Source organism: Hakea prostrata, chromosome 5 (assembly GCF_041222555.1).
Source record: "Hakea prostrata isolate BN-2017 chromosome 5, UWA_Hpros_2, whole genome shotgun sequence".
Lineage (NCBI taxonomy): Eukaryota > Viridiplantae > Streptophyta > Magnoliopsida > Proteales > Proteaceae > Hakea > Hakea prostrata.
In genome coordinates, this window is record NC_142604.1 from 58,377,000 (window position 1) to 58,402,277 (window position 25,278).

General features: G+C 39.0%; 1 protein-coding gene across 2 annotated transcripts in view; it reads left to right on the forward strand.

Annotated features, from left to right (window-relative positions):
• Positions 1-1,067: 1,067 nt before the first annotated feature.
• LOC149016789 (protein-tyrosine-phosphatase PTP1-like) overlaps positions 1,068-25,278 on the forward strand; it is a 38,364-nt gene continuing 14,153 nt past the window's right edge. For both annotated transcript variants that reach the window (XM_089154851.1, XM_089154852.1), the window contains exons 1-5: positions 1,068-1,451; positions 2,937-3,027; positions 3,146-3,228; positions 3,358-3,498; positions 17,265-17,396. In XM_089154851.1, coding sequence (XP_089010977.1) covers positions 1,257-1,451; positions 2,937-3,027; positions 3,146-3,228; positions 3,358-3,498; positions 17,265-17,396 — 642 coding nt within the window. In that variant the 5' untranslated portion in view covers positions 1,068-1,256. The remainder of the gene's footprint in view (positions 1,452-2,936; positions 3,028-3,145; positions 3,229-3,357; positions 3,499-17,264; positions 17,397-25,278) is intronic.

A 25,278-nucleotide genomic window follows, 5' to 3' on the forward strand; every position in this document is an offset into this window, starting at 1 on the left:
CTACTTTTTGACCGGACAATCTAATTCTTCAACTCAATAACTTTTAGAATAGGCTAAAAAACAAATAGCTCTTGAAAACATGATTGATCCCCATTCACTGAATGGAATTTTAATGGATGGGTTGGTGAGGCATGTGCTTGTCTTTTGTGACCATCAACAAAATTCTGGAAGCAGATAACACAGTAATAGCCTCCCTAGATCTCTGCCTATTGGGGTTTTATAAATGGAGTTATTGTTGTTCTTGTACAAGGGTTTATCAATTTCCAAAGTCACAGAAACCATTCTTTCCAATTATGCCACATCTGCTAGAAACAGATGATTAAAAAGAGGAAGAGACCAACACTGCTTGGCATAATTGTCTCTTTGCAAGTATACAACCTCTCCTGCTCCATGAAGAATGTTGACTAAAGATTCACAATCTGATACAATGGATCTCTCTTGAAAACCCTGGTGCTTCACAGTTCACCCACCAGTGCTTCTCCAAAATCCATAAGCTTAGAGATAAGATGGCATGCCTGACCTCTATAAGTCAAAATGGCAAAGCCCACACCTCCTCCAATTTCTGTGCATCCATGCAACTATTGAAATTTACTTAAATGTGAAATTTCCGGTTCCACCTTGATGGTATTCTCCACCATGCTTTAGCTCTTTCCCTATCAGTCATTAGCACAGTTTTCCAAAGGTCTAATGTATCTTCTTCTCCCAGACTCTATTGTAGCCAAAGCATCACATATAAAGAGAGAAACTTGGGCTTTTTTTTTTTGGTGAAGAACTTGGGCCAGATGTTGACTTGCCAAGAGAATACAAAGTCCTTTGAACAGTCCCCATGACATTTAACTTAATCCCACATGTTTGACATGCCAAGAGATGACTCGTTTATTTTTGGCAAAGCAAATGAGAACATGCAATGGCCACCTTTGATAGACTCTTTATAGGATTCTCTGCTCGATCTAGACCTCACCAGGGAAAAATCTCACATGTACTAGTGCAATATCCAATGAGGGTTCTTGGCCAATATAGATCAGATATTGTTTTTAAGAAAAAAGGGCCCCCTTTTTTTGGGTTAAATTAAAATGAGAAACCGAGTTAATGAAGTAACGAATCGGTATATCCAAGAATCATTTGCTGTAACAAGTTGAGTTGTACAGACGATCGGTAGAGCGAAATCGGGGTGCGAAGCCGAAAGAATCTCACACAGCTCCGGAGCGACGGGGAACTTTATAGGCTCTCGCAGTCGCAGCCGAGGGAGGTCGGCAATGGCAGCTGCATCCGCAGGGACATCTTCTCCTGTCTCTTCTTTTCCTCACCAGCCCTTTCATTTCTCTCCTGATCCTCCGTCGAAACTATGCCTCTCACCGGACCAGATAAGGTACTGCTCTGAAGCGCTCTCTCATCTCAAGGAGAAACGGGGGGCGCCGGAAAAGATTATTCTGGAGTTCCAGCTGTTGCAGGTAAGGGTAAACCCGGATGGGTTTATCCATCTTTTCTTTTTTGCTGTTCTAAAATTTTGACGTGAGCCGTAGTTGAAGTATTTTCTGAAGCCGGTGTGGTATCCCAGTGCTTAAATGTCTAACCCATTTATTTGAGTTTTATTATAGAATCAAACTCTGTTTCGTTTGGCTTTACCTATGCTCACCCTGGTCTTGGCTGTTGACATGAGACGCATAATCCAATGCTTGTTATTCTTTTGTTTTTAAATATTATTTTTTTCTGAGAGAAGCAAGGCATTTAGCTGTATGGTTGGTTTCACTGACAATTGCTTCGATTATGTAAAGGGTTGATGATTGTGCGATATGATTGCTGGTTTGATGATTCAGCAATATGGTACACCGTAAACAGTCTCATAAGTCATAACAACATGAACAATAGGATTAGTATTTTTCTTATTTCTTATTTTTTTTGGGGGGGAGGGGGGGGGGTGGGTTGGTGACATGTTGAATGGCCCTCCCAGATCAGATTCTTAAACTGTTAGGTAAAGAAGTCGAATGGTGTTTGAAGGCATCCAAGGTCCAAAAGTGTGCCAATCTTATGTGGGTATTTCTCAAAACTTCCCATAGTGTTTGGTTAGGGTGGTTGGTTTGATGACTTTCTTTTCGTTTGTGCCTTTGTGAACCCTCTTTCAAGAGGGCTGATGAAAAATGTTCGGTTGTCCAATTTTATCATATGGTAGAAGTGTGAAAAGAATGACGTTTAGTTTGAGATATCAGACAACCTAGATCCTCTGGAGCAGAGATTTGTGTAGTCAAATACCTGGTTTAGTGGGTCTATTATTCTAGAAGCCTTGTTAAAAGTTAGCAATTTTGGGGAGAAAAGGTAGGCAACCTACCGGATACAAGACAACAAAACAGGAATTGTCAGGCTGAAACATGAACACCCAGTTATCATCGAACGAGTAGTGTATGTTGGGGTCTCTAGGGCTTGTTCTTTTCGAGGGGATTATATTATAGGATGTCTACTCATAAGGTTTACTCATAAGGTTTCTAGAGTTCACATTCAAAATGGGTAAAAATATAGTGCCGCTGTGAACCACTTACAGAGGTGTAACCACTGAACCGTGCAACATATGATACTGCAAACCACTGATATATCTGATCTGAATCTGGATGGCACTACATTATATGAAATTGTGAAAATGTGATATGGTAGGAAATACAAAAAGCCATTTCTCTTCCTTTTGAGGCTATATGGATTTGACTCTCTAGAGGTTCATGATAGATTCTAAAATCATCGCAAAACATATTTGATTATTTCTGATGGTTGCTAGATTGAAATAATGTGTTGAGTCATTATGAAACCTGAGGCTGTATCTTGTCTGTGGAAGTTCTAATCTTCTGTCAATAACTTAATATTTCTGTTGAGCAAACTTGCTGTTGTCTTCTCATGAGAGATCTTTCAGCATGGGGTATTATACTAAATCTTTTGTTCCTTGCTTTCAGGCCAATAGGATAAAAAAGATTGATATGCGCAACAGCTGCATGGCAGCTCATGCAAACATGGAGAAAAACCGTTATGTGGATGTCGTACCATGTATTTATTACTTCAATGCTTCCCATTTACTCAAAGTGAAATTATTTTACATCAAAGCTTGCTTTTGTGACTTTTGCTAATTAAAAGCAGGAATGATTATGTTGTGATTTACTTTCAGTTGACCGGAACAGGGTTGTTCTCAACACATCCGAGGATCGCAGATCATCCGGGAGGGACTATATCAATGCGAGCTTTATTACGGTGAAGTTACCCTTTTCTTGGGATAAACTTGTCATGCCACAAGTTCATATTATTCTCTTATAGGAAATTGTGTATGGTACTTGGAAAACCGAATTATAGCTTGCTGACTAGGAATGCTCTTACTTATAGACTTCTTCCACTGAAAGCATTTCAAGGTTCATAGCCACACAAGGCCCACTTCCCCACACATTTGAAGACTTCTGGGAGATGGTGATTCAGCATCATTGCCCGGTGATCATAATGCTTACTCGGTTGGTTGACAATTACAAGGTACTTCACTGTGTTGTATTCAAGGTTGTCTTCATGTTATAATTTTGAGTGCATGAGATGCTTATTTAATCTGTCAGTATTTTAACTTTGCCCCCCCCCCCCCCCCAAAAAAAAAAAAAAAAAAAGAAAAAGGAAAAAAGAAAACTATGCTGCTCTGAGTATTTCATAGGATTTCTTCTTCCTATTTGGTTTCTAATCTGCTTTCTAATGATTTATGTCTCAACCATAATGAGGAGACCTTCCGTTTTCTACAGTTGTGTAATTTGTAGGAGCTTCTAACCTTCCCCCCCCTCCTGTGTGGAAATCTTTGTGCTTTCCATGAGTGGTTGAAATCATTAATTGCCTCCAAACCTATCATATCAATTTGGATTATGGCATTATATCTTTTTTCATGCTGAACCAGGAGGAATTGTAGTAAGAATTTTGCTTGATATGCATGTATCTGGATCTCAAGCAAAGAGCCTGCATTGTATGGTTAGCCAATTTTGCTACTAATTATAGTGTATGTTGTATTAAAATAAAGATCACCGGGTCTGCTTTTTGTTTATTGTTTCTCCTTCCTTTACATAGCTAATTATTATCTAATAGAACTTCCCCAGAAGTTTTTCTTCTTTATACTGGTAATAATGACTGGATAATTTCAGCAAGATGATTAACTTAGTTTCTCTTCAGTAACTCAGTTGATAAGTGTATTAAATCCTAAAGTGAAATAAAAGGGCCCACCTCTCCAAGTTACTTGATGTGTCAGTGTAACTTAGCTCTTCATGGGCAGTCTGTGATTTACTGCCATATGTAACATCATTGTAATTGCTTTATGCTTCAACTCACTAGCGGCTCAGATGAATGATTCCCAAGGCGTCACAGCTTATGTATCTATAGAATTTGCCAGAGACTCAACCTTTTTGTCCTTTCCGATAAAAGTCCCATAATTAAAATCACCAAATTTAGAGACTTATACCCGCTCACAGTGTTTATTCATGCAGTATGGTTATAAAGCCTTTGACTTATTCCTGATTAATGTTAAGAATTAGGCAACCACAGTACAAAGATATGCCTGTAATTTTTTATGGCATAGATCTAACGTGGTACAGAATCTATGCGTAGGCTGATTTTACTTGTACAAGTTCTTCGACTCAAATGCTTTACAAGTCCAAATAAATTCGTATCTGAAAATGCTTACCATTTTTAAGTGTTTATCACTTCTCACTGAGAAGTAGTACGAGACCAGCTTGCATGGTTGTCAAGGCGGCAAGGCTACCAAAGCGGTTGGGTCAAAATTTGCAATACAACTACTTTTCAATACAAACTACTTTCTATAATAAGCTAAACAAAAATTCAATAATTACATTCATCCAAAAAAAAAAAAAGCATTCAAGAATCATAATTATGAAAAATTATCCAAAAAAGAATACAAACATAAGTTCATCTCATCAAGCATCATAACAATGACCATGTACTATATCAAATTATAAGTGTGAAAGTGGAAGTAGTAATTTTGCATTTTTACTTACCTCTATGATATGTCCCTTTTTTTACACGTTTTTACCCAACATGATAAATTAATAAATCACATTATTTTGATTTCCAAGTCATTCCATTTAATGATTCATTGATTCTCGATTGACTATTAAATTTATATAGTCTTTGTAGAATAAATTTTAATTGAAAAAATAAACTCAAGAAAAAAGAATATTGTGTACAAAATGTCAAAAAAATTGTTGCTTTAGGGTCTAGGTGGCAATAAGACACACAAGACGACAAAATGGTCAAAAAATTGCACATCAATTAAGCGGTTCAAAACAAGGCGGTTGAAAAACGGCCTTGCCACCTAGACAGACGCTTTGACAACCATGCTAGCTTGTCCTTTCAATTTCCAATTTGATTATTCTTTAATTGTTGATTAGAAGAGGCCATGTGTCTTTCAAGTACATATGCTCCCATGCAGATAGAAGAAGCTTGACAACCTTATGCCATCGATGATCTAGTACATATGCTCTCACTCTCTCCCTCTTCCCCCCCGGGCGCTCCCCCAATCCCCAAAAAAAAAAAAAAAAAAAAAAAGAGCCGCAATTGGACTGTTTGGACCATAAGTCTTGGATGGACATTTGTGGAGTGCCCTAGGCCGCAATGGAGTTTGTATAAAATCCCTGACTAGTTAGTGAGGTAGGAGAAACCCTAGAAACTAGGGGACCTACAAAGTGGGCTACTAGACTCTTAGAATTAAACACCTATTCTTGACAGATAGTAAAGAAATGAATTTGCAACACTTGAAATCTGATTAATCATGCATTTAAGACAGCTAAAGTAGAGAAATGAACACAATAAGTCTTACTGATAAGCACAACTAAACAATAATTAATAGGGAAACAAGGGAATGGGGATCTTGGCACCATAACACTAAATTGAATGCAAGGGAATTAAGAAACTTAAAGAAAAATAGAGCTGTCCCAATCAATATTAGATTTCTAATAAGGAATTCAACAATTAACAATATAAATGGAGTCTTGTGAAGTTTTTGTTTTAAACAAAATTACTGCCAAAGCATAAATGAGAAATATTTTGGGAGAGATAATGTTACCTGCTGATCTTGGCTGCAAAACAGGGGTTAGAAAGCATCTAGGAACATAAATAAGAGAGAAAAAAAATATTTTGAAGTAAAGGGGTATCCTAGGAAAGAGAGTAGGTGATAAGAGAGAGGGAGAGAAAGAAAAGAAACAAAAGAGAAGGGAAGGGACGACAAAAGGCAACTAGACCGAGGCGGCCGAAAAGGGAAAGAGGGAAGAAAAAAAAAAAGACCCGTGGGGTTTGGGGAAGAAGAAGATTTCCAGGAAAGAAACTAGGTCTTTTTTGAGAAAAAAGAGAGTAGATCTTTGTAAAGGAGAGTGAGGGGAATTTTTCTAGTGGGAAACAAGGGTGAAAGGAGGAGAGAGATATTACCTAGAGAGAGGGAGAAGTGCTGGTTCCGCCAGGAGAGAGAGGTGTGAGCTTCTTTTCTTATTTTTTTTCTTCATTCATTGATTGCCCAAATAAGAATTCCATACAAGCTTTAAATAAAAAAATTGATTCCTCACAACCCTACATGTTTAATTCCCAAAATAACCTCAACTTAAGTTGTAAATATAACCCAAACTCAAAATAATTCAAAATTGGGCCAAAATAGACTCTAGGCTCATCGAACCATAGGATCCTAGCAATCTGATGACCTCCGAACTCATCATCGATCCACATAGATGCTGTCGTGGGATGATCTCTACGTCGGCATCGCTAGTGAACTCGGAACTGCTCACTGATGTCCTCATCAACTCTCCCTAACTTTGAAGAATTCACTTCCGGTGAATAAAGGCTCTGGTTATACTCTAGCATGTCTGGTTCAAGTCGTTGTAGCTCCGCCATCGTGATCCAAGTGTTGTCGATCTCAAGATGTCCCTTCCACTTAACTAGGAATTCTCTGGAACCTCCCTCTTTTGTAGTTGTAACTCTCTCATTAGGGATCTCTTCAACTGTCTCAACTCTGTTGTGAAATTTAGGCATAGGTGATATTGAAGTAGTAGGGAGTGAAGGAGTCTTACTAGCAAGGTCATCGAAAACAAAGGGAAGGGTGTCAAGGTCATCTGGCTAGAAAGATGCAGTAGTAGGAGTGCCATGGAAAGGGACAAGTTCCTCCACATTGAAAATATTGCTGATCCCCATATTAGTTGGTAGATTAAGAGCATAGGCATTAGCTCCTAATTTCTTCAGAATCTCAAATGGTCCTGCACTAAGAGCATGTAGCTTGCTCGCTTTACCTTTAGTGAAACGCTGCGGTCTGATCCTAACCATCACCATATCTCCTTCTTGAAACTCTTGCAGTCGTCGATGCACATCAGCTTTGAACTTATATTGATCATTACTCAATGCTATTCGCTGTCTTATACTTGCATGTAAATCCGATATGTGCTGCGCAAAAGACTTGGCTGATGGGGAAGTCCTAGAGCTGGACATAGCTGGAATAAGGTCTATAGGAGCCTTGGGCTGGTATCCTAGACAAACCTCAAAAGGTGACAGACCAGTGGTTCGGTTCTTAGAGCTATTATAGGCAAACTTGGCTTGGGTAAGGACCCGGTCCCAACTGGTAAGGTACTCTCCTATAAGACAACGCACCAAGTTCTCTAGACTTCCATTAGCAAATTTGTCTGATTTGTGATGTGTATCTGAATTACTTTACGAGGCAACTAGAGCAGAAACAACTCTTGACTCATTACACTCAACTTCAAATTCTTGCTGATTTAGTATGCCAAGTGTTTTAGAGCAAGTTTGTTTGATGGTACTGCCTTTATGCTCCACAACCTTAAGCTCTTTTGGGGTGGTAGGGGTCAATAAGATCTTTTTCCCTTTATATTCAAAGATACAGATGTTAGATTTCCCATAGTTAGTGACATCCCTATCATATAACCATGGTCTCCCTAGAATGATGTGAGCAACATCCATCTCTAGGACATCACACCACACTCTATCCTCATAACCAGCAAAATGTAGGGGAACTAAACACCTAAGGGTTATAGGGATAGTAGACTGATCGACCCAAGCAGCCTTGTACGGTTTGGGGTGAGCCTCTGGTTTGAGCACCATTTTGGAAACAACACTTTGAGCAATTACATTCATGCCGCTACCACTATCTATGGCGACTCGACAGTTCTTACCTTGATGGCAAGTATAGGTAATAAAAATATTAGTCCGTCGCCAATCATCAGTATCTTTGGGTTGTGATACCATACAACACACAACTCCAAGCTTAGACCCACATACCATATCAAGATCCTCATCTGGTCTATGGTCTTCATACTCAGGCTCCTGATCGTCATCCTTATCTAAATCCACATGGTCTTGCCCTCCAACATAAAGGTTTCTGTTGGGGCATTCCCTAGCAACATGTCCAAATCCTTGGCATTTGAAACACTGGAGCTGGCCAGCTTTCATGGGGGGAGTTCCCAAAATGCCTTTACCCTTGTTATCAATTGGGTGCTGTGGATTAACAGGGGGTCTTTGGAAATTGGTAGTGTTAGGGGTAGACCTTTGGAAACTAGATTCTCCGGGCTTAAAGCTATTCTTTTGAGGAAAAGTCTTCATGGACGTCTCAAGTTCTAGAGCAATCCTAAAGGCTTGAGGGACATCTCGCACTAAGTGGGGTGCAAGTCGTGACCAGATATCTGAGTTAAGTCCAGTAATAAACCTAGAAAGTGTTTGCTCAACATCCTCATGAGTACGGCTTCTAATCTTAAGTTCATTGAATTTGGCCATGTACTCAGTCACAGTTAATTTCCCTTGCTTTAGGGTGTTCATTTCATTCAACAAGTTCAGCCTATAGGTGATAGGTAAAAATTCCCTTTTAAGGCTTTCTTGCATCTCAACCCAAGTGGTCACTGGCTCAAGTCCTAGATTGTTCTCTTGGTACTCTAATTCTGTCTAAAAATCTTGGGCAGCGCCAGTAAGTTTAATCTTAGCAAACCTAAAGTGAACTTCTTCCGACATATTATAAAAATCGAAGTACCTGTCCATTTGTCTAATCCAATCTAGTAAGACTTTCGCATCTATTTGGCCATCATAAGATGGGGCCTCTACCTTGACTATCCTCCTAATATCGAACCCTCTATCACGAGTGTCAAGAGCATTGTCATGCTCATAGGTTGCATGATGCATAGGACCAAGATGTCCATGTGCTCCACGACCTCTACCTCTACCTCTACCTCTTCCATTACCTTGGAAATTATCCCCAGTTCTATCAAGATCTTTGAGGCAGTGGTCAAAGTTCTGGAGGTCTACTTGGTAGTTTTCATTCCTAGGTCCATTGGCTTGAGTATTATGTCCATGCTGCTCTTGCTGCCCCTCTATGGCTGTAAGTCGTGTTGCAAGGGTCCAAACATTACATTCTATGGCCTGAATGGTGGTGGCTTGGGCTATTTGTGCTGCCCTTTGGTTATTTAATTCCTCTTGAGTTGTTTGAATGGCCCTTAAGATCTCTCCATTTTGTTGAGCAATTGAGTCAATTGGTCATGGGTCAATTGGGCACTTGATGAACCAGTCATATTGGAATATTCATTTCCACTTTGGGTTACAACCATACCCAATCTGACCTAAAGACACCTAAACTAAAACCAGCAATTCTAACAACTCGAAACCTAAAAGTCCAGCAGTACTGACACTCTAAACCATGCTTTGATACCAGAATTGATGTAGGAGAAACCCTAGAAACTAGGGGGCCTACAAAGTGGGCTACTAGACTCTTAGAATATAACACCTATTCTTGACAGATAGTAAAGAAAAGATTTGCAGCACTTGAAATCTGATTAATCATGTATGTAAGACAGCTAAAGTAGAGAAATAAACACAATAAGTCTTACTGGTAAGCACAACTAAACAAGAATCAATAGGGAAACAAGGGGATGGGGATCTTGGCACCATAAAACTAAATTGAATGCAAGGGAATTAAGAAACTTAAAGAAAAATAGAGTTGTCCTAATCAATATCAGATTTCTAACAAGGAATTCAACAATTAACAATGTAAAGGGAGTCTTGTGAAGTTTTTGTTTTAAACAAAATTACTGCCAAAGAATAAATGAAAAATATTTTGGGAGAGATAATGTTACCTGCTGATCTTGGCTGCAAAACAGGGGTTAGAAAGCATCTAGGGACATAAATAAGAGAAAGAAAAAAAATATTTTGAAGTAGTGGTGAATCCTAGGAAAGGAGACAAAAAATATTTTGAAGTAAAGGCATATCCTAGGAAAGAGAGTAGGTGATAAGAGAGAGGGAAAGAAAAGAAACAAAGAGAAGGGAAGGGAGAATAACAAAAGACAACTAGATCACCTGTATAAGGGAAAGAGGGAAGGAAAAAAAAAACAAAAAAAAAAAACTGTGGGGTTTGGGGAAGAAGATTTCCAGGAAAGAAACTTGGTCTTTTTTGAGAAAAAAAAAGAGTAGATCTTGTTGTGAAACACAATGTTTGGCAGAATGGCTTATGGATCAATGATCTCAAGCCCTCTATTTATAATGGAAAATACACTATTACAAGGAATAGAATTCTACATTAATACAACTCTAATTTAACTCCTATACAAACTCTAATTGAACTCCTAGTAGAATCCAACACTCCCCCTCAAGTTGAGGCATAGATATTAGTCATGCCCAACTTGCCTACAATAGGAAGAAAATCCCTTTCTTTCAAACCCTTAGTGAAAACATCTGCTACTTGGTCTCCAGATCTTACTAAAAGCATGCAGATAAGCCCTTGTTCCAACTTTCCTTTGACAAAAAACCTGTCAATTTCAATGTGCTTAGTTCGATCATGTTGCACCGGATTATTAGCAAAACTAATAGCAGCCTTGTTGTCACAATATAACAGCATAGGGTTTGGAACTTGGACTCCAATATCTTGCAGCAAGCCTTTCAACCATAGTAGCTCACAAACTCCACGAACCATAGCTCTATATTCAGCTTCGGTACTAGATAAAGCTATCACATTCTGTTTCTTACTTCTCCAAGTAACTAGATTACCTCCAACAAAGGTACAGTAACCTGAAATTGACTTCCTGTCTGGAGATCCAGCTCAGTCTACATCAGTGTATGCTTCTACTTTTAGATTATCAGTGGGTGACAAAAGTATTCATTTTCCAGGAGTTCCCTTCAAATTCTGTAGTATTCTGGTAACAACCTTCATATGAGCTAAATATGGATCATGCATGAATTGGCTCACTATTCCTACAACATAAGCGATGTCTGGCCTGGTGTGGGACAAGTAAATAAGCTTCCCTACCAGACTTTGGTTTCTTTCCTTTGCCCACTGGTTCTCCCTCTTTTTCTTTAAGTTTAGCTCCAGCTTCAATAGGGGTATCAACTGCTTTACACCCCAACATTCCCACTTCTGATAATTGATCTAGGACATACTTTCTTTGGGATAGGAATATACCTTTCTTTGATTGAGCCACCTCAATCCCTAAGAAATGCTGTAACTTCCCTAGATCTTTAATTTCAAACTCTCTGCCAAGAAAGTCCTTCAACTTTTGAATTTCTTCACCATCATTTCCTGTGATGACAATATTGTCTACATAGACAATGAGAAGTGTGATGTTAGTACCTGACTTCTTGACAAATAGAGTATGATCAGCATTGTTTTGCTTGTACTCAATAGAAGTCATTGCTTTCAGGAGGCGTCCAAACTAGCATCTAGGAGACTGTTTTAACCCATAAATTGACCTCTTCAACCGACAAACTTTCCCTGTAGTATTGTCATCAGAGAAACCATGTGGGATTTCCATATAGACTTCTTCTGCTAACTCCCCATGTAAGAAGGCAAGTTCCAGTTGTCGTTCACAGCTACAGACAACAGAACTTTGACAGTGTTTATTTTTGCAACAGGGGCAAAAGTCTCCTGATAATCAATCCCATAGGTCTGGGTAAACCCCTTTGCAACTACTCTAGCTTTCAACTTGTTGACTGATCCATCCATATTTTGTTTAACCACAAATACCCATTTGCAGCCCACTGGTTTTTTCCTTAGAGGAAGTGTAGCCAGCTCCCGAGTGTCATTTTTCTTCATTGCCTGCATTTCCTTTACCATAGCTACCTTCCATTTCTTATCAGCATAGGCTTCCTGCCAACTTTTAGAAACAGATATAGATGACAGAGAGGATATAAAAGCATGGTAGGAGTCAGACAAAGAGTTATAAGAAACATATTTAGCTATGGGATGTTGAGTACAAGATCTGACCATTTTCTAACAGCAATAGGAAGATCAGAAGAAGATACCTTAAGGGGAACAGTAGAATATGATTCTGGAGCAGGAGACTGAAGTGGTAACGTATCACATTTCTCCACCTTCTTTAGCCGGTTGTAATTCTTTCTCTGATAAGTCTGCACCTCCTTATTCTGGTTAATATGGTTTTGCAAAACCCCAACAATGTGTGTGTCTCACAGGAGTGGTCTCCCCCTGGCTAGGTTCTTCACATAGTTCAGAAAATGAAGGGGGAGGATTAAAGTCCTCAGGTATACTGACCGAAGTCTCCCCCTGGTCAGGAAACTCTTCTGGGACTCTTAAGTTGTGTTGGTGTGTGATAGGAAGATCTAGAGTCGAAAAGAACACCTCTCTTCTAGGAGTCTCCCCCTGGAGAGGTGTATAGTAAGGGCAAGACTCATTAAAAATTATATCCATGGATACAATGGTCTTCCTAGAAGGAGGATGATAACATTTGTACCCTTTCTGAGTAGCAGAATACCCCGAAAATATGCAGCGTAGGCCGAGGGGAGCCAGCTTACTCTGGTGGGCTGTGATTCTGACAGAACACTCACATTCGAAAACTTTTGGGGGAATAACAAAAGAAGAGGCTCCCTGAAGAATTTCATTAGGAAAATTAAAACCGAGTATCCTACTGGGCATCCTATTCATAAGGTAAGAAGCAGTGAGTATAGCATCACTCCAGTATTGGTTAGGTACATTCATAGCGAGCATAATGGAACGGGCTATCTCTAAGAGATGCAGATTCTTCCTTTCAGCAACCCCAATTTGGGCAGCCGTATCAAGGCAACTGGTCTGGTGTATTATCCCAGAGTCAGAGAGATATCTCTGAAATTCACCATCAATATACTCTGTGCTTTGTCACTGCGAAGGATCTTCACAGTGGCATTGAACTGAGTTTTAAATCAAATTATGAAAATCACGAAAATATCGGTAAACCTCATTTTTTTGTTTTAAAAGATATATCCATGTAGAACGAGAGTGACAATCAATAAAAGTAAAGAAATACATATGGCCAGTAATAGACACACGTCAGCAGGGACCCACACATCAATATGAATTAACATAAAAGGAATAGTTTTTCTATTATGAAGAGAAGGTAAATAAGTAGAACGAGCCTGCTTTGCAAAAATGCAGGCTTCACAAAAAAAATCATCCTCATTACAAGTAGAAACTAAATCAGGAAATATTTTCTTAAGAGTTCCTAGAGGGGGTGACCTAGCCTACGGTGCCATTAATGAAGGTTTGATATTACCGAATGGACCTGATTAGAAGATGTAGTTAGAGCAGAAGTAGATCCTTCAATCGGCTTAAGCAAATAAAGTCCATTGTCTATTTACCATGTCCAATCTCCTTCCCCGTGACCAGATCTTGGAAGACACAGTAAGATGGGAAAAATGTCATTTTACAATTCAAGTCATGTGTAAAACTATTGATAGAGAGCAAGTTAGTAGAGAAAGAGGGAACATGTAAAACTTTAGACAAAGAAAGGGATGGAGAATGTTGAATGGTCCCTTTTCCAGCAATGGAAGAATAGGAGCCATCAGCAATTCGAACTTTATCTTTTCCAGAAGTTGGAGAATATTGTAAGAAAAAAGAGGATAAACCTGTCATATGATCTGTTGCTCCTATATCAATAATCCAAGGAGTAGAAACTAAAGAAACTTGGAAGCTTGTAAAAGTTTTATTTGAAGTAGCAAGGTAGGAGTTGGTTTGGTTAGTAGAGGAAGCAGTGGTAGAGGCTGTACCGGCAGTAGAAGACTGCAGAATACGTCGCAGAGTAGCTAACTCCTCCTGTGAAAGACCAACGTCTGCAGAGGGTGTTGTGGAAGTTGTCTTAGAAATATGAGCTTTCGATTTTCCTCTTTTTTGTGCTCTTTTTTGCTCAAAATCAGCAGGCTTCCCATGGAGTTTCCAACAATTGGCCTTGGTATGATATGGTTTGTGAGAGTGCTCACAGTTGACAATCTCCTTAGCTAGATCAGATTTAGTGCGAACAGACTGTAAGGCTGATTTCTCCACAATAGGAGCATAAAGCATGGTTAATCGCCGGCTTTCCTCACACTGAACAAGTGCATAAGACTGTTTTAGTGTAGGAAAGGGAGAACGACTTAATACTTGCACTCTGATCTGATCATACTCCACATTCAAACCTGCCAAGAAGTCATATACCCAAATCTTATCAAAGTGCTTCCTATAAGTAGTCACATCATCTGGATTAGTGGGGTGATAATCCCCATAATGATCCAACTCCTGCCAAAAAGAGCACAACTCAGCATAATATTGGGCCACAGTCAGTTCCTTTTGGGTAGTCTCATGAAGCTTCTTTCGTAGCTCATAAACCTATGCATCATTCCTCAACTGTCCCTAGGTTTCAGTAGTAGCCTTCCAGATTTGGGCTGCAGTATCAAGTAATAGGTAACCCCGGGCAATATTTGAATGCTTGGAATTCAAAAGGAATGACATAATAAGAGAGTCATTTGATATCCATTTATCTTGTAAATCACCTGCGGTAATAGGTTTGATAGTGGTGCCAATAATGTGTCCAACTAGTCCTCTTCCAGCAATAGTTAGGTAAGCAGATCGAGACCAGATCAAATAATTTGTGCCATCGAATCTTACCGAAAGAGGATAAAGAGTGGGATAAAGTTCGGATCCAGTGGGAGTAGTAGTACCATCGGTGGTTGCCATGTTGAAAGAATTGTCTGCAGTTCTTCAGTCTTCACCCCTTCAAAGTAACTGAAATGTCGCAGAATGCAATAGCCAAACCACTCACTGTGTTAAGAATTTGAGGCGCAGGAAGCAGCGGCCTTTCTTATGCTTTTTCTCCTCTTTTTTTTTTCTCTCGATGGCGCAGGAAGCAGCAGCTGTAGCAGCAATGACTGTAGCAGCAGCAGATTTCAGTCGGAACTGAAGAACTTCTGCTTTCTCTCCCCTTTTTTATTTTTCTCTCGATGCAGGAAGCAGCGATATATTTTTTGGAAAGAATCAGAAAATTGCTACCGGTTTGAAGAACTGCGATGGTTTTGAAAAAATCAGAGAATTGAGATGGTTTGCGATGGGTTTGAAAAAAATTTAGAAGGAGGAGGTAGGTCTTCGTTTCGTTTTCCTAATCAAACTTAGGCTCTGATGCCATGTTGTGAAACACAATGTTTGGCAGAATGGCTTATGGATCAATGATCTTAAGCCCTCTATTTATAATTAAGTGGAAAGTACACTATTACAAGGAATAGAATTCTACATGAATACAAACTCTAATTTAATTCATATACAAACTCTAATTGAACTCCTGGTAGAATCCATTAGATCTTTATAGAGGAGAGCAAGGGGAATTTTTCTAGAGGGAAACAAGGGTGAAAGGAGGAGAGAGAGATTACATGGAGAGAGGGAGAAGTGCTGGTTCCGCCAGGAGAGAGAGAGAACAGCGTGAGCTTCTTTTCTAATTCTTTTCTTCATTCATTGATTGCCCAAAAACGAATTCCATACAAGCTTTAAATAAAAAAATTGATTCCTCACAACCCTACATGTTTAATTCCCAAAATAACTCCAACTTAAGTTGTAAATATAACCCAAACTCAAAATAATTCAAAATTGGGCCAAAATAGACTCTAGGTCCAGCCCATAAAGACTCAAACATGAAATTAAAATATTTCAATAGTAAACTACTACCCAACCCACTAAGACTAAGGAAAATAACATGACAAACTGCCTATGAGCAGTGTTTTTCATCAAACCATCGGATCCTAGCAATTTGATAACCTCCGAACTCATCATCGATCCACATAGATGCTGTCGTGGGATGATCTCTACGTCGGCGTCGCCGGTAAACTCAAAATTGCTCACTGATGTCCTCATCAGTTAGCTTACCATTTGGTATGACAGTTAAACCATTCTAACCTCTTGAACCTCAATAAACTTTAGGACCTACCCTGTGTTGTTATATTTTCTTCAAAAAATGTAAATTGGAGAGAGTCAAATTCTGAACTTCTTCACACCCTCCTAAAACTTGTACAATTCCAAATGTCATATGTAAGTCATGTTCAGACCCATATGCAGGCAACCCACAAAAGCACCAAAATGGTTGTGCTATAATTTGGTAGATCAGGGTAGGACAAATCTGAAATTGATTAGAAAAAGACAAAAATAATGACATGGAAAAGGAGAATCATTCAACATTAATCATATTCACCATTTAATGAGGTAGTTGACAAATAAGAACCAACATAGACCATTTTTGGACTCAGAAATTCTTTTTTGGTCTTGGTATCATCCACGTGGTTGCTACTTTACTACTGACTCTTGCTTTGTACTTACTGCATCTATATGAAGTCATCCAAATTTAATAATTCTGATTTAATACAGTAATGGTTTCTGATTGATGATCCAGAACCCTTCTTTGGTAGGCTTCTATGCATGTCTAGTTAGGTATTGTGATTATCTAGCATTCTGATTGCATTTTTTGTCAGAGTAGGATTTTTCTTTTGTATGATTCGTATTTCTCATCATGCTTTTGAAGCGACCGAGATGAGTGTGAATTTTTTTTTCTGGAGCAAAATTTGATACCATGCATGATGCATCTCAAATCAAACTTGGATCTACTTGCTGTTAGACCAACTACATGCACTAGCAAGGAGATTTGGTCCAATTGTAATGAACTTATCTATCTTGTTCCTATGCCTTGGGGACATAATTGGCCATTAGAACTTGTCCCAATTTTGTTATTTATTGCTAGGAACTTGTCTGGTATATGTCTGGTATGAAGAATGATAGTAGGATGTATCTTGACTATCCCGTGGGCTGTTTCCAAATGGGATAATTTCTCTTTGGTTTAATATATTCTCTGTTTTCACCCCCCCCCCCATGCACCAGCAACTTTTGCTGACTTGTCACTTCTGCTTGTTCTGATTTTGATGAATACTTCTCTTAATTTCCTTTGGGACTCAATCAGACTTTTTCCTTCAGAGTTTGATGCATTATTCCATGTTTCTGTTTTGTACAGATGGTGAAGTGTGGAGATTATTTTCAAGCAGAGGATGGTCCAAGAGAATTTGGTAATATAACTGTTGTTACTAAATGGATAAATAGTGATACTTCATTAATGTTGCGACAGTTGGAGGTGAAACACACCGAGGTAATTTGATATGTAAGAGACTTAAGTTTCTGTTTTTAGATTAAGAATAAATACATGATGGTCTGGGAGTGCTTTTATACAAAAATTTTGAAATTTCCTTATATATTCTGATAAGCTTAACTACTTGGCTGTGTTTATTTATGCAATCATACAATTACTCTGTCCGCATGAAAATGTTTTATGGGTCATGGCATGTTTTGCTTACCTAATTGCATCTTACCAGGAAAGGATTTGTGTTAACAGGTTCAAACTTTAGTAATGGTACTTTGATATTTTTTTTTCCTGAAATAAATTTCCACTTCCACCTTCTTAGCTGTAAAACCATCCAATTGGTGAAGTTTCACGTGGGTTTGCAGTGTTTGCACAGATAGATGTTTGGATGCTAAGTTTTGGATGTGAAAATTTAGGGGAGTATACATTTAGATATAAGTCTGTTTTAGTCACTAAAAAAGTTGAAAAATCCAGTGTGTAGAATGTATAAAGGGAAGACGTCACTTATTCCTTTGTTGACAGGCCTCTCAACATGGCCCACCCTCATTATGCCATGAGGAAGGATGATGTGGCTATTCTGATTGTTGGATAGAGAGGACATCCCTGGATGTTCACGTGTCTGACATATCCAATGAATAACTCCTATGTATGCCTATGGTAGCCCAACTGCTACTTTGTACCCTTCAATTGACCTGGATTTTGAAAAGCTCTATTTTGCCACTTGGAACCCTGTTTAGGCTGGAATTTTACATGTAAGTGGAGACCTTGGTTCTACCTATCTACAAATTCCAGACCCATTTGATCTGGCTATGTGATATATATTTTGGCTGTGTTGGGGCCTATGCTGAAAGAATTCACCCATGTTAGGTAGATACAGGATAATTTATATAACTTCTGGATATTTTGATAAAAGAATCTTAATGTCCATTGTCATTTTTCCATGTATATTTGAATGTTCATTTAGTTGGAAGTTAAGAAGTCTAAGAGAACAAGAAAGGTGAAGGTGGCAGGTCAAAGAAGAAGTGGAGATCAAGTACCTGGCACACCAATATTACATTTACTTCCCTAGGAAGGCAAAAGGGGAAAATTAGAAATAACAATATACGGCAACTAATCAAGCTAGTTCCTAAACCACCCCCTGTGACATAAACCCTAAAACTCCGCCCTTACGCTGGAGAAAAATGTCTTGCTTTCCCAGCTTGCATGATAAGATACCAAATTGGAGAGAACTAAGCTCTTTGGTTGATGGAATTGCTCCTCTCTCCTGATGACTCCTTTTCCCCTGTTGCCGGATCTATTAAGCCATTGTTGCTAGGACAAAAACCTACCGGCACAAACATCATCGAAAGAAGCCTCATGGCTGTATGGTTGATGGAACTGCTCCTCTGCCTCCTGTCGTTGACATGGCTCTTGCCTCTGCTCTTGCACCAGCTACTGATGGTCCTCCATCCTTGACCTCCCGGTCACAGGCTGATTCAGGTAGGCTTTCTCCAGTCCCTCGAGAATGCGCAGACACTTTTTCCCTTCCCATCATCCCATTGCCTCCCTCATCTGATGCCTCTCTGCAAGTTTTCCAAAGTTCGCATCCTGTCACCCCCTGCCATGGCGATCTCCCTGACCACCCTATCACCTCTTCAGCTCCTTCTTTACCCTCTTTTTTATCTGGTCTTGTTGTGCCTAATGCACTGGTTTGTCGTCATCCCCAATATCTGCCACCTGTCTCACCCATTGATCATGTCGCTAACCAATAAAAAATAAAGTCTTCTACTAATCTAGCTAGCAGAAAGTACGGGGTTGAACTACGGGGAACTAAAAGGCTAAGTTACAAAGATTGAATTGAACAAAACCTAATTTAAAGTAAATCTGAATTTTTTTATTTTACTTTTAAGAAATACAAATAAATTAATCTATTAATTAATGTGAAAACTTTAACTATAAATAAGTGAGGATCTTTGGGATTTCGAATCCCCAATGCTTTTCACCATGGAACAAAAATCGATCGATATGGTCGAAATATCGATCGATATGTCTGCATTTTTTAAATTCGAAACGAAATGTAGTAGTAGGAACATAAAGTATCCATATTGTTTCGTATTGACCGATATATCGGTCGATATGAGTCGAAATATCGGCCCGATACCATATCGGGCCAAAATGTTAACTGCACAGCTTATAAAGTGTCCAAACCGAGCCACTTTTCGACCTATCAACGCTATTTCGACCTACTGAGCGATATCGCCCTCTGCATTTCGACCTCCTTTGGAAATTTTTGCTGATTTCTCTTGCTTTCATCCCCTTTTACACCTAATTTCTAGTATTCCATTTCCTTAAAACACTTGATTTGCTTCTCCATTTGTGCATTTTCTCAAATCTTGCAAGGTGAGTAACCAACTTCCTCATTTTTTTATTTTTGTTTCATTTGTGCCTTAAATCATGTTAGATTGCTTTCAAATTTATGTGTGTTTACTTTAGAGTGTTGACCTACGAATTTGTAGTGTCAAAATTATTTTTTGATTCTTCCTACTATTTTTTTTATTTTTCTGTTATTAAAAATTATTTACTAAATTATGTATATTGCTAAAAATGTATCTGTATAGTACATGTATAAGCTTCAAATGAATGTATGTGAGAGTTGAGACACCATATTGCTGTGATGGTGTCTTGAATAGAATAGACTTGTAACTCACTAACTTGTAAGTAATAACATGCCTGCTTATTCTCTGATTCATGTACTATATACTTGGAATGTTGGATACTTGGATGTTACATTTTCAGTAGTTTTTTAGTAAACTAGTAGTTCTATAGTGTTTATTATGCTTGAAATAGGTAGTATGCAAAAATCCAAATCAATTTGAGTGTATTTGAGGCTCGAAATTTTGACCGAAACATGGAAATTTTGACCTTTTTCAAGGTCGAAATTACCATATCGATCGAAAAATTTTTCCTTGCTTTTCACTAATCGATATAACTCTACGCTTCAAAACAAAAGATGGTCTTTCCTAGATATGCCCTATGTTGCAAGACTATCGTCCTTTGCCAAAGCTTGGCGCGATTAGTTTGCTTAGCTAATAGAGCATCTTCGGCCAAACTCAAACACAATTAAAAGCATCAAACATAAGGCATAGAACTATCAAATTAATGAAATAAGCAATGGTTCATCTACATCCTAAAGAAAAAACAACTAGCAACTCATTATAACAAAGCTCATAAAACAAATAATAATGGAATTTAGAGAGAGGGTTGTGGTCTTCTTCTTACGCAATGAGAGAGAGAGATGAAAGCTAAGATCCGTGTTCTTCGTCCACTTCCCTATCCGTGGCTCACTCCTTTTTATATATCCTACACACTATGAATTCGTCCTCTTTACCCGTTAATTTGACCTTTTTTTCGTTTGGATTTTGGGAAAACTCAAAACTAGAAAGTTGTAGATATTTCAGTTATCTTTCCATAGCATCTTGAATCACTCAATCCGAGTGTAGACGAGAGAGTTATGTCCAAAATACTCAAGGTGGATCTATTTGCACAATTTCATATCTTATAACCAATTTTGTTCCTTGGACCTCCACCTGTTTCCAATTTGACTAAGATTCATGCTCTCCTTGCATTTATTAAGTTAGATCTCAGCATTCATGATTTCTTGGGTAGCAAGATTGAATCCCATGATTAAAATCCACCAATATTTAATATATTTGTCAACTTTGCTCCATATTAACTGTAATAACCAAAATCACCTTATTCTTGAAAAATACACAAAAATACCCAATTAACTCTCTTTTAATTAATTAAGTATGAGAAATTAAATCAAATAAATAATGATAACTGCATGTTTATCACCCATTAGGCCCCATATTTTAAACCCCATTGGATCTTTGCCCATTTTCCAAGCCCATTCTTTGGTCCATTTACGTCCTATGTTATTGCGCCCACTTGGGCCTCTAAACCATTCGGCCCATTCTAGACCAATTTTTAACCCAACATCATTGGTCCCTAGCCCATCTACCCCTGAACCAGAAACCTCTCTTACCCCATCCCTGAACCCGAGTCCAAATACCCAAGGATCTGTGGCCTCTTTTAACACAACCCCCTTGCACCTGAGCCCTTCTACCCCTAATTTCAAATCTCGTCTTGATTCCAACATTTTCAAAACCCCTTCCCCTATTGGTTGCCCCTTGTGTGAGGCCTCTTCACCTTGTTGCGAGTTTTAGTTGGGTCTTCTACCCCCCACCACCTTTTGATGCCCCAACCCCATTTAATTTTATGTCTGACATGCTTATTTGGAATGTTAGGGGGCTTAACTCCCTAGCTAAGCAAAGATAAAGTAAAAAATACCATGTGTGACTTGAAAGTCTCCTTTTGTGCCCTTCTTGAGACCTCATGTCCACTGTGACAAGGCCCATCGGATTGCTCAGTCCCTTGCTTCCTCTTGGTCTTTTATTTCAAACTCTGATATTCCCCCCCAATGGTTAGATTTGGATTTTGTGGGACCTGTCTAAATTCCAAATCACTCTCTTGTCTGTATCTCCCCAATTAATGCATCTTCGCATCTCTTCTCCTTCGTCTTCCTCTTTCTTTTTCTCCATTATTCAAGGTTTCATTCAGGCTTCTTCCCGTGCTTCCCTCTAGGATGACCTTCGTGCTATCTCTTCCTTTCTATCTGGTCATCTTTGGGGCTTAGGTGGGGACTTCAACTTTGTCCACTTTTCCTATGAGCAGGTGGGTGGTTGTGCCCCCCTACAGGTGGTTGTTGATGCTTTCAATTCTTGCATTGAGGATTTGAGTTTAATAATCTTCGATGGTCTAGCCATCACCTTACCTGGTCTAATTGCAGATCTGGGTCTGATTGTATTGCTTCTAAGCTTGATTGATTCTTAGTAAATGATCATTGGCTCTCTTGCAGTCTTACTATCCCTTCTCCTATGCCTCGTTCACCTCTCCCAATCTCTCTGATCACTCCCTTTGTCTCCTCCATCTTCAAGACTCCTCTTCCTTTGGCCCCAAACCCTTCAAATTTTTCGAACATATGACCTTCTAATTCCTCTTTCCTTCCCATCGTGAGGGAGACTTGGGGGAAGCCTGTTCATTGCCCCTCTCTCCTTCTCATTGCGTTCAAAGCGTAGAAATACTAAGGATGCTCTCTGTTCCTGGGACTTTTCAACCTTTGGCAGTATCTCCTCTAGGGTCTCCTGCTGTCGCTCTAATCTCTTAAGAGTCCAATCTTTCCTCCAAACTGACCCCCTCAACCCCTCTCTTGCTAATGACGAGAAGTCTTTCTCCTTGGAACTTTTCTCTATTAGCTCCCAAAAAGAAAGTTTTCTCCGTCAGAAATCGAGAATCAAATGGCTCGATCTTGGAGACTTTAACATTGCATTTTCCGGAGGTCTCTTAAAAGTGCGCCACAACTGCAATTCCATCCCCATCCTTCTTGCTAGTAATGGCACTTGGATATCTGACCCTCCTAGTATCAAGTCTGAGGTAATCTCCTTTTTCTTGGGCCTTCTCGCCCCTCGTTCCCTTCCTCCTCATTCTCCACTTCCCCCTTCCCTCCTTAACAAGTTTGTTGACCCTTCTTCCCTTGATTCTCTTCAAGTCACCCCCTCCATTGAGGAGATCCTCTTAGCTATCTGCTCCCACAAAGCTAACCGGGCTGTGGGGCGTGATGGCTTTAGCATGGGCTTTTTCCTTGCTGCCTAGGACTTTTTGAAAGAGGATCTTGTTTGAGTGGTCTGTGGTTTATTTTTCAATCCTTTTCAACTTGCCTCCATCAACCAAACGTTTCTTTGCCTGATCCCCAATTCTCCTGGGCAAGGAAGAAAATTCAACCGAAATAGGAATTTCGACCTTGAAAAACGCTGAAATTTTGATGTTTTGGTCAAAACTTTGGCCGAAACTGAACATTTTTTTTTCTAGAAATTGGAACTTCAATTTCGGGCCTCATATGGACTCAAAATGATTTGGATTCTTGCATACTACCTATTTCAAGCATAATAAACACAATGGAACTAATATTCCCCCCCCCCCCCCAAAAAAAAAACCATTGAAAATTTATCATTCAGGTATACTAATAAATGAGGTTCCGACAAGTGCAAACTAAATTGCATACATGCATAGAATCATCAACATACATGAATTGTTTGGTAGAATGGTTACGTGTACAACAAGTCAACAAAATAAAATGACCGACTAAATCAAGTGATGGTGTCTCATATATATATTAAGTTGAAGCCTATATATCATATATACATAAAATAAAAATACATAATTTTAGAAAATAATTATTAAAATCAGAAAATGGAAAATGGTAGCAAATAATAAAAAGATAAGTTTAACAAAACATAATTATAGATCATAGTCCTACGCTAAACATATATTAATTTCAAGGCAATACAAGATTATTTAAGGCATGAACAAAACAAAAATAAAAAAAAGGGGAAATTTGGAACTTTTGGGTATGGCTCATGCTTCACATTCTATTGTTGCCGGAGTTTCCTTTGTAACTGTTATGGCTTAGGAGGTGTTTGGAGGCAAAAATGAGCAAAAGAGGTGTTTGAAGGCAAAGGAGTCGTAGAAATTAGGTGAAAATGGGATAGAAATCAACAAAAACTAAGGAAAAACAAGTTGGAATTTTGAAATGGTCGAAACGTCCGAAATGGTTGAAATCTCCGAAATTTCTGTCGAAATTTGACACTTCTCTGAAATAATTAGAATTTAGTTTCGTTTTTGAAAAATGTAGACATTTCAATCGAAATTTCGACAATTTCGGTCGAATTTTCTTCTATGTGCTGGGGTCTTTCTGCTCTTACAAATTTCCATCCCATTTCTCTCTGCAATCTCCTCTACAAATTCATCTCCAAGATCATAGCCAATTGGCTCAAGAAAGTCATCTCCACTCTAGTGAGCCCTAACCAATCGACCTTTATATCAAGTCACAGTATTGCAGATATTATCCTCTTCAGTGCAAAGATTGGCTAGGGGTTCGACAAAGCCTCCCATCCCCTACTACCTTCCTCAAAGTTGACCTCCATAAAGCTTTCGATTCCATTGGTTGGGACTTTATTAATGAGGTCCTTTCTGTTATGGGCTTCCCTTTTGCTTTTGTTCATTGGATTGAAGTCTACATATCCTCTCCTTACTTCTCCATTACTACCAACGGCTCCCCTGCCGATTACTTTCGCTCCAGGGTTTGTATCCGCCAAGGGCACCCCTTATCCCCCTTCCTCTTCTCTCTGCCTCTGGAGGTTCTCTCTCGGATCCTCCAATCCAAAACTGACCAACTCCTCATCTCCCTCATTCCCAAATCCAAAGCCCTCAACCAAACTCATCTGGCCTTTGCAGATAGTGATGTAGAATTGGCAGCATATACAAGGAAGAGAAAAGCCCAATGGTCAAGCCCATCAAAGCCTAAGGATATGATTCAAAACAGCCCATGGCTTGCATGGGCTAGAACTATTGTAGTGGGTTAAAGTTAGCCCACATATGTTGAACTTTATAGTCTAGACCTAAGCCCAAGTCTAGATTTTAAAAAGTCAATAAAAGGGGCTGTGGTTTGAAAATAAAAGAACTTATTGTCAAAGGAGTTTTCCTTTGTCAAAGAGGTAGGTAGTAGTTGAGTTATTAATAGGTAGGTGGTGTTAGCTAGTGGTTGGATGTTACCATTAGTATTTATGTCTCTTTAGAATGCTATATAAAGAGACTTATGTAAGAGGTGAAGACACAACTCATCTATTGAAATCAAATTGCTTTGTTAGCATTCCTTCTCTATGGAGACTCCTTGTGTTTGATCAAGGTAGGTTGGTGTTTGATCCAATTGATCCACCTTGCGGTGTGAAGCCCGGGTGTTACTTTGTTGTCCTTATTGATCTCTTAATTCTCTTATATTGTTCCATCCATTTCT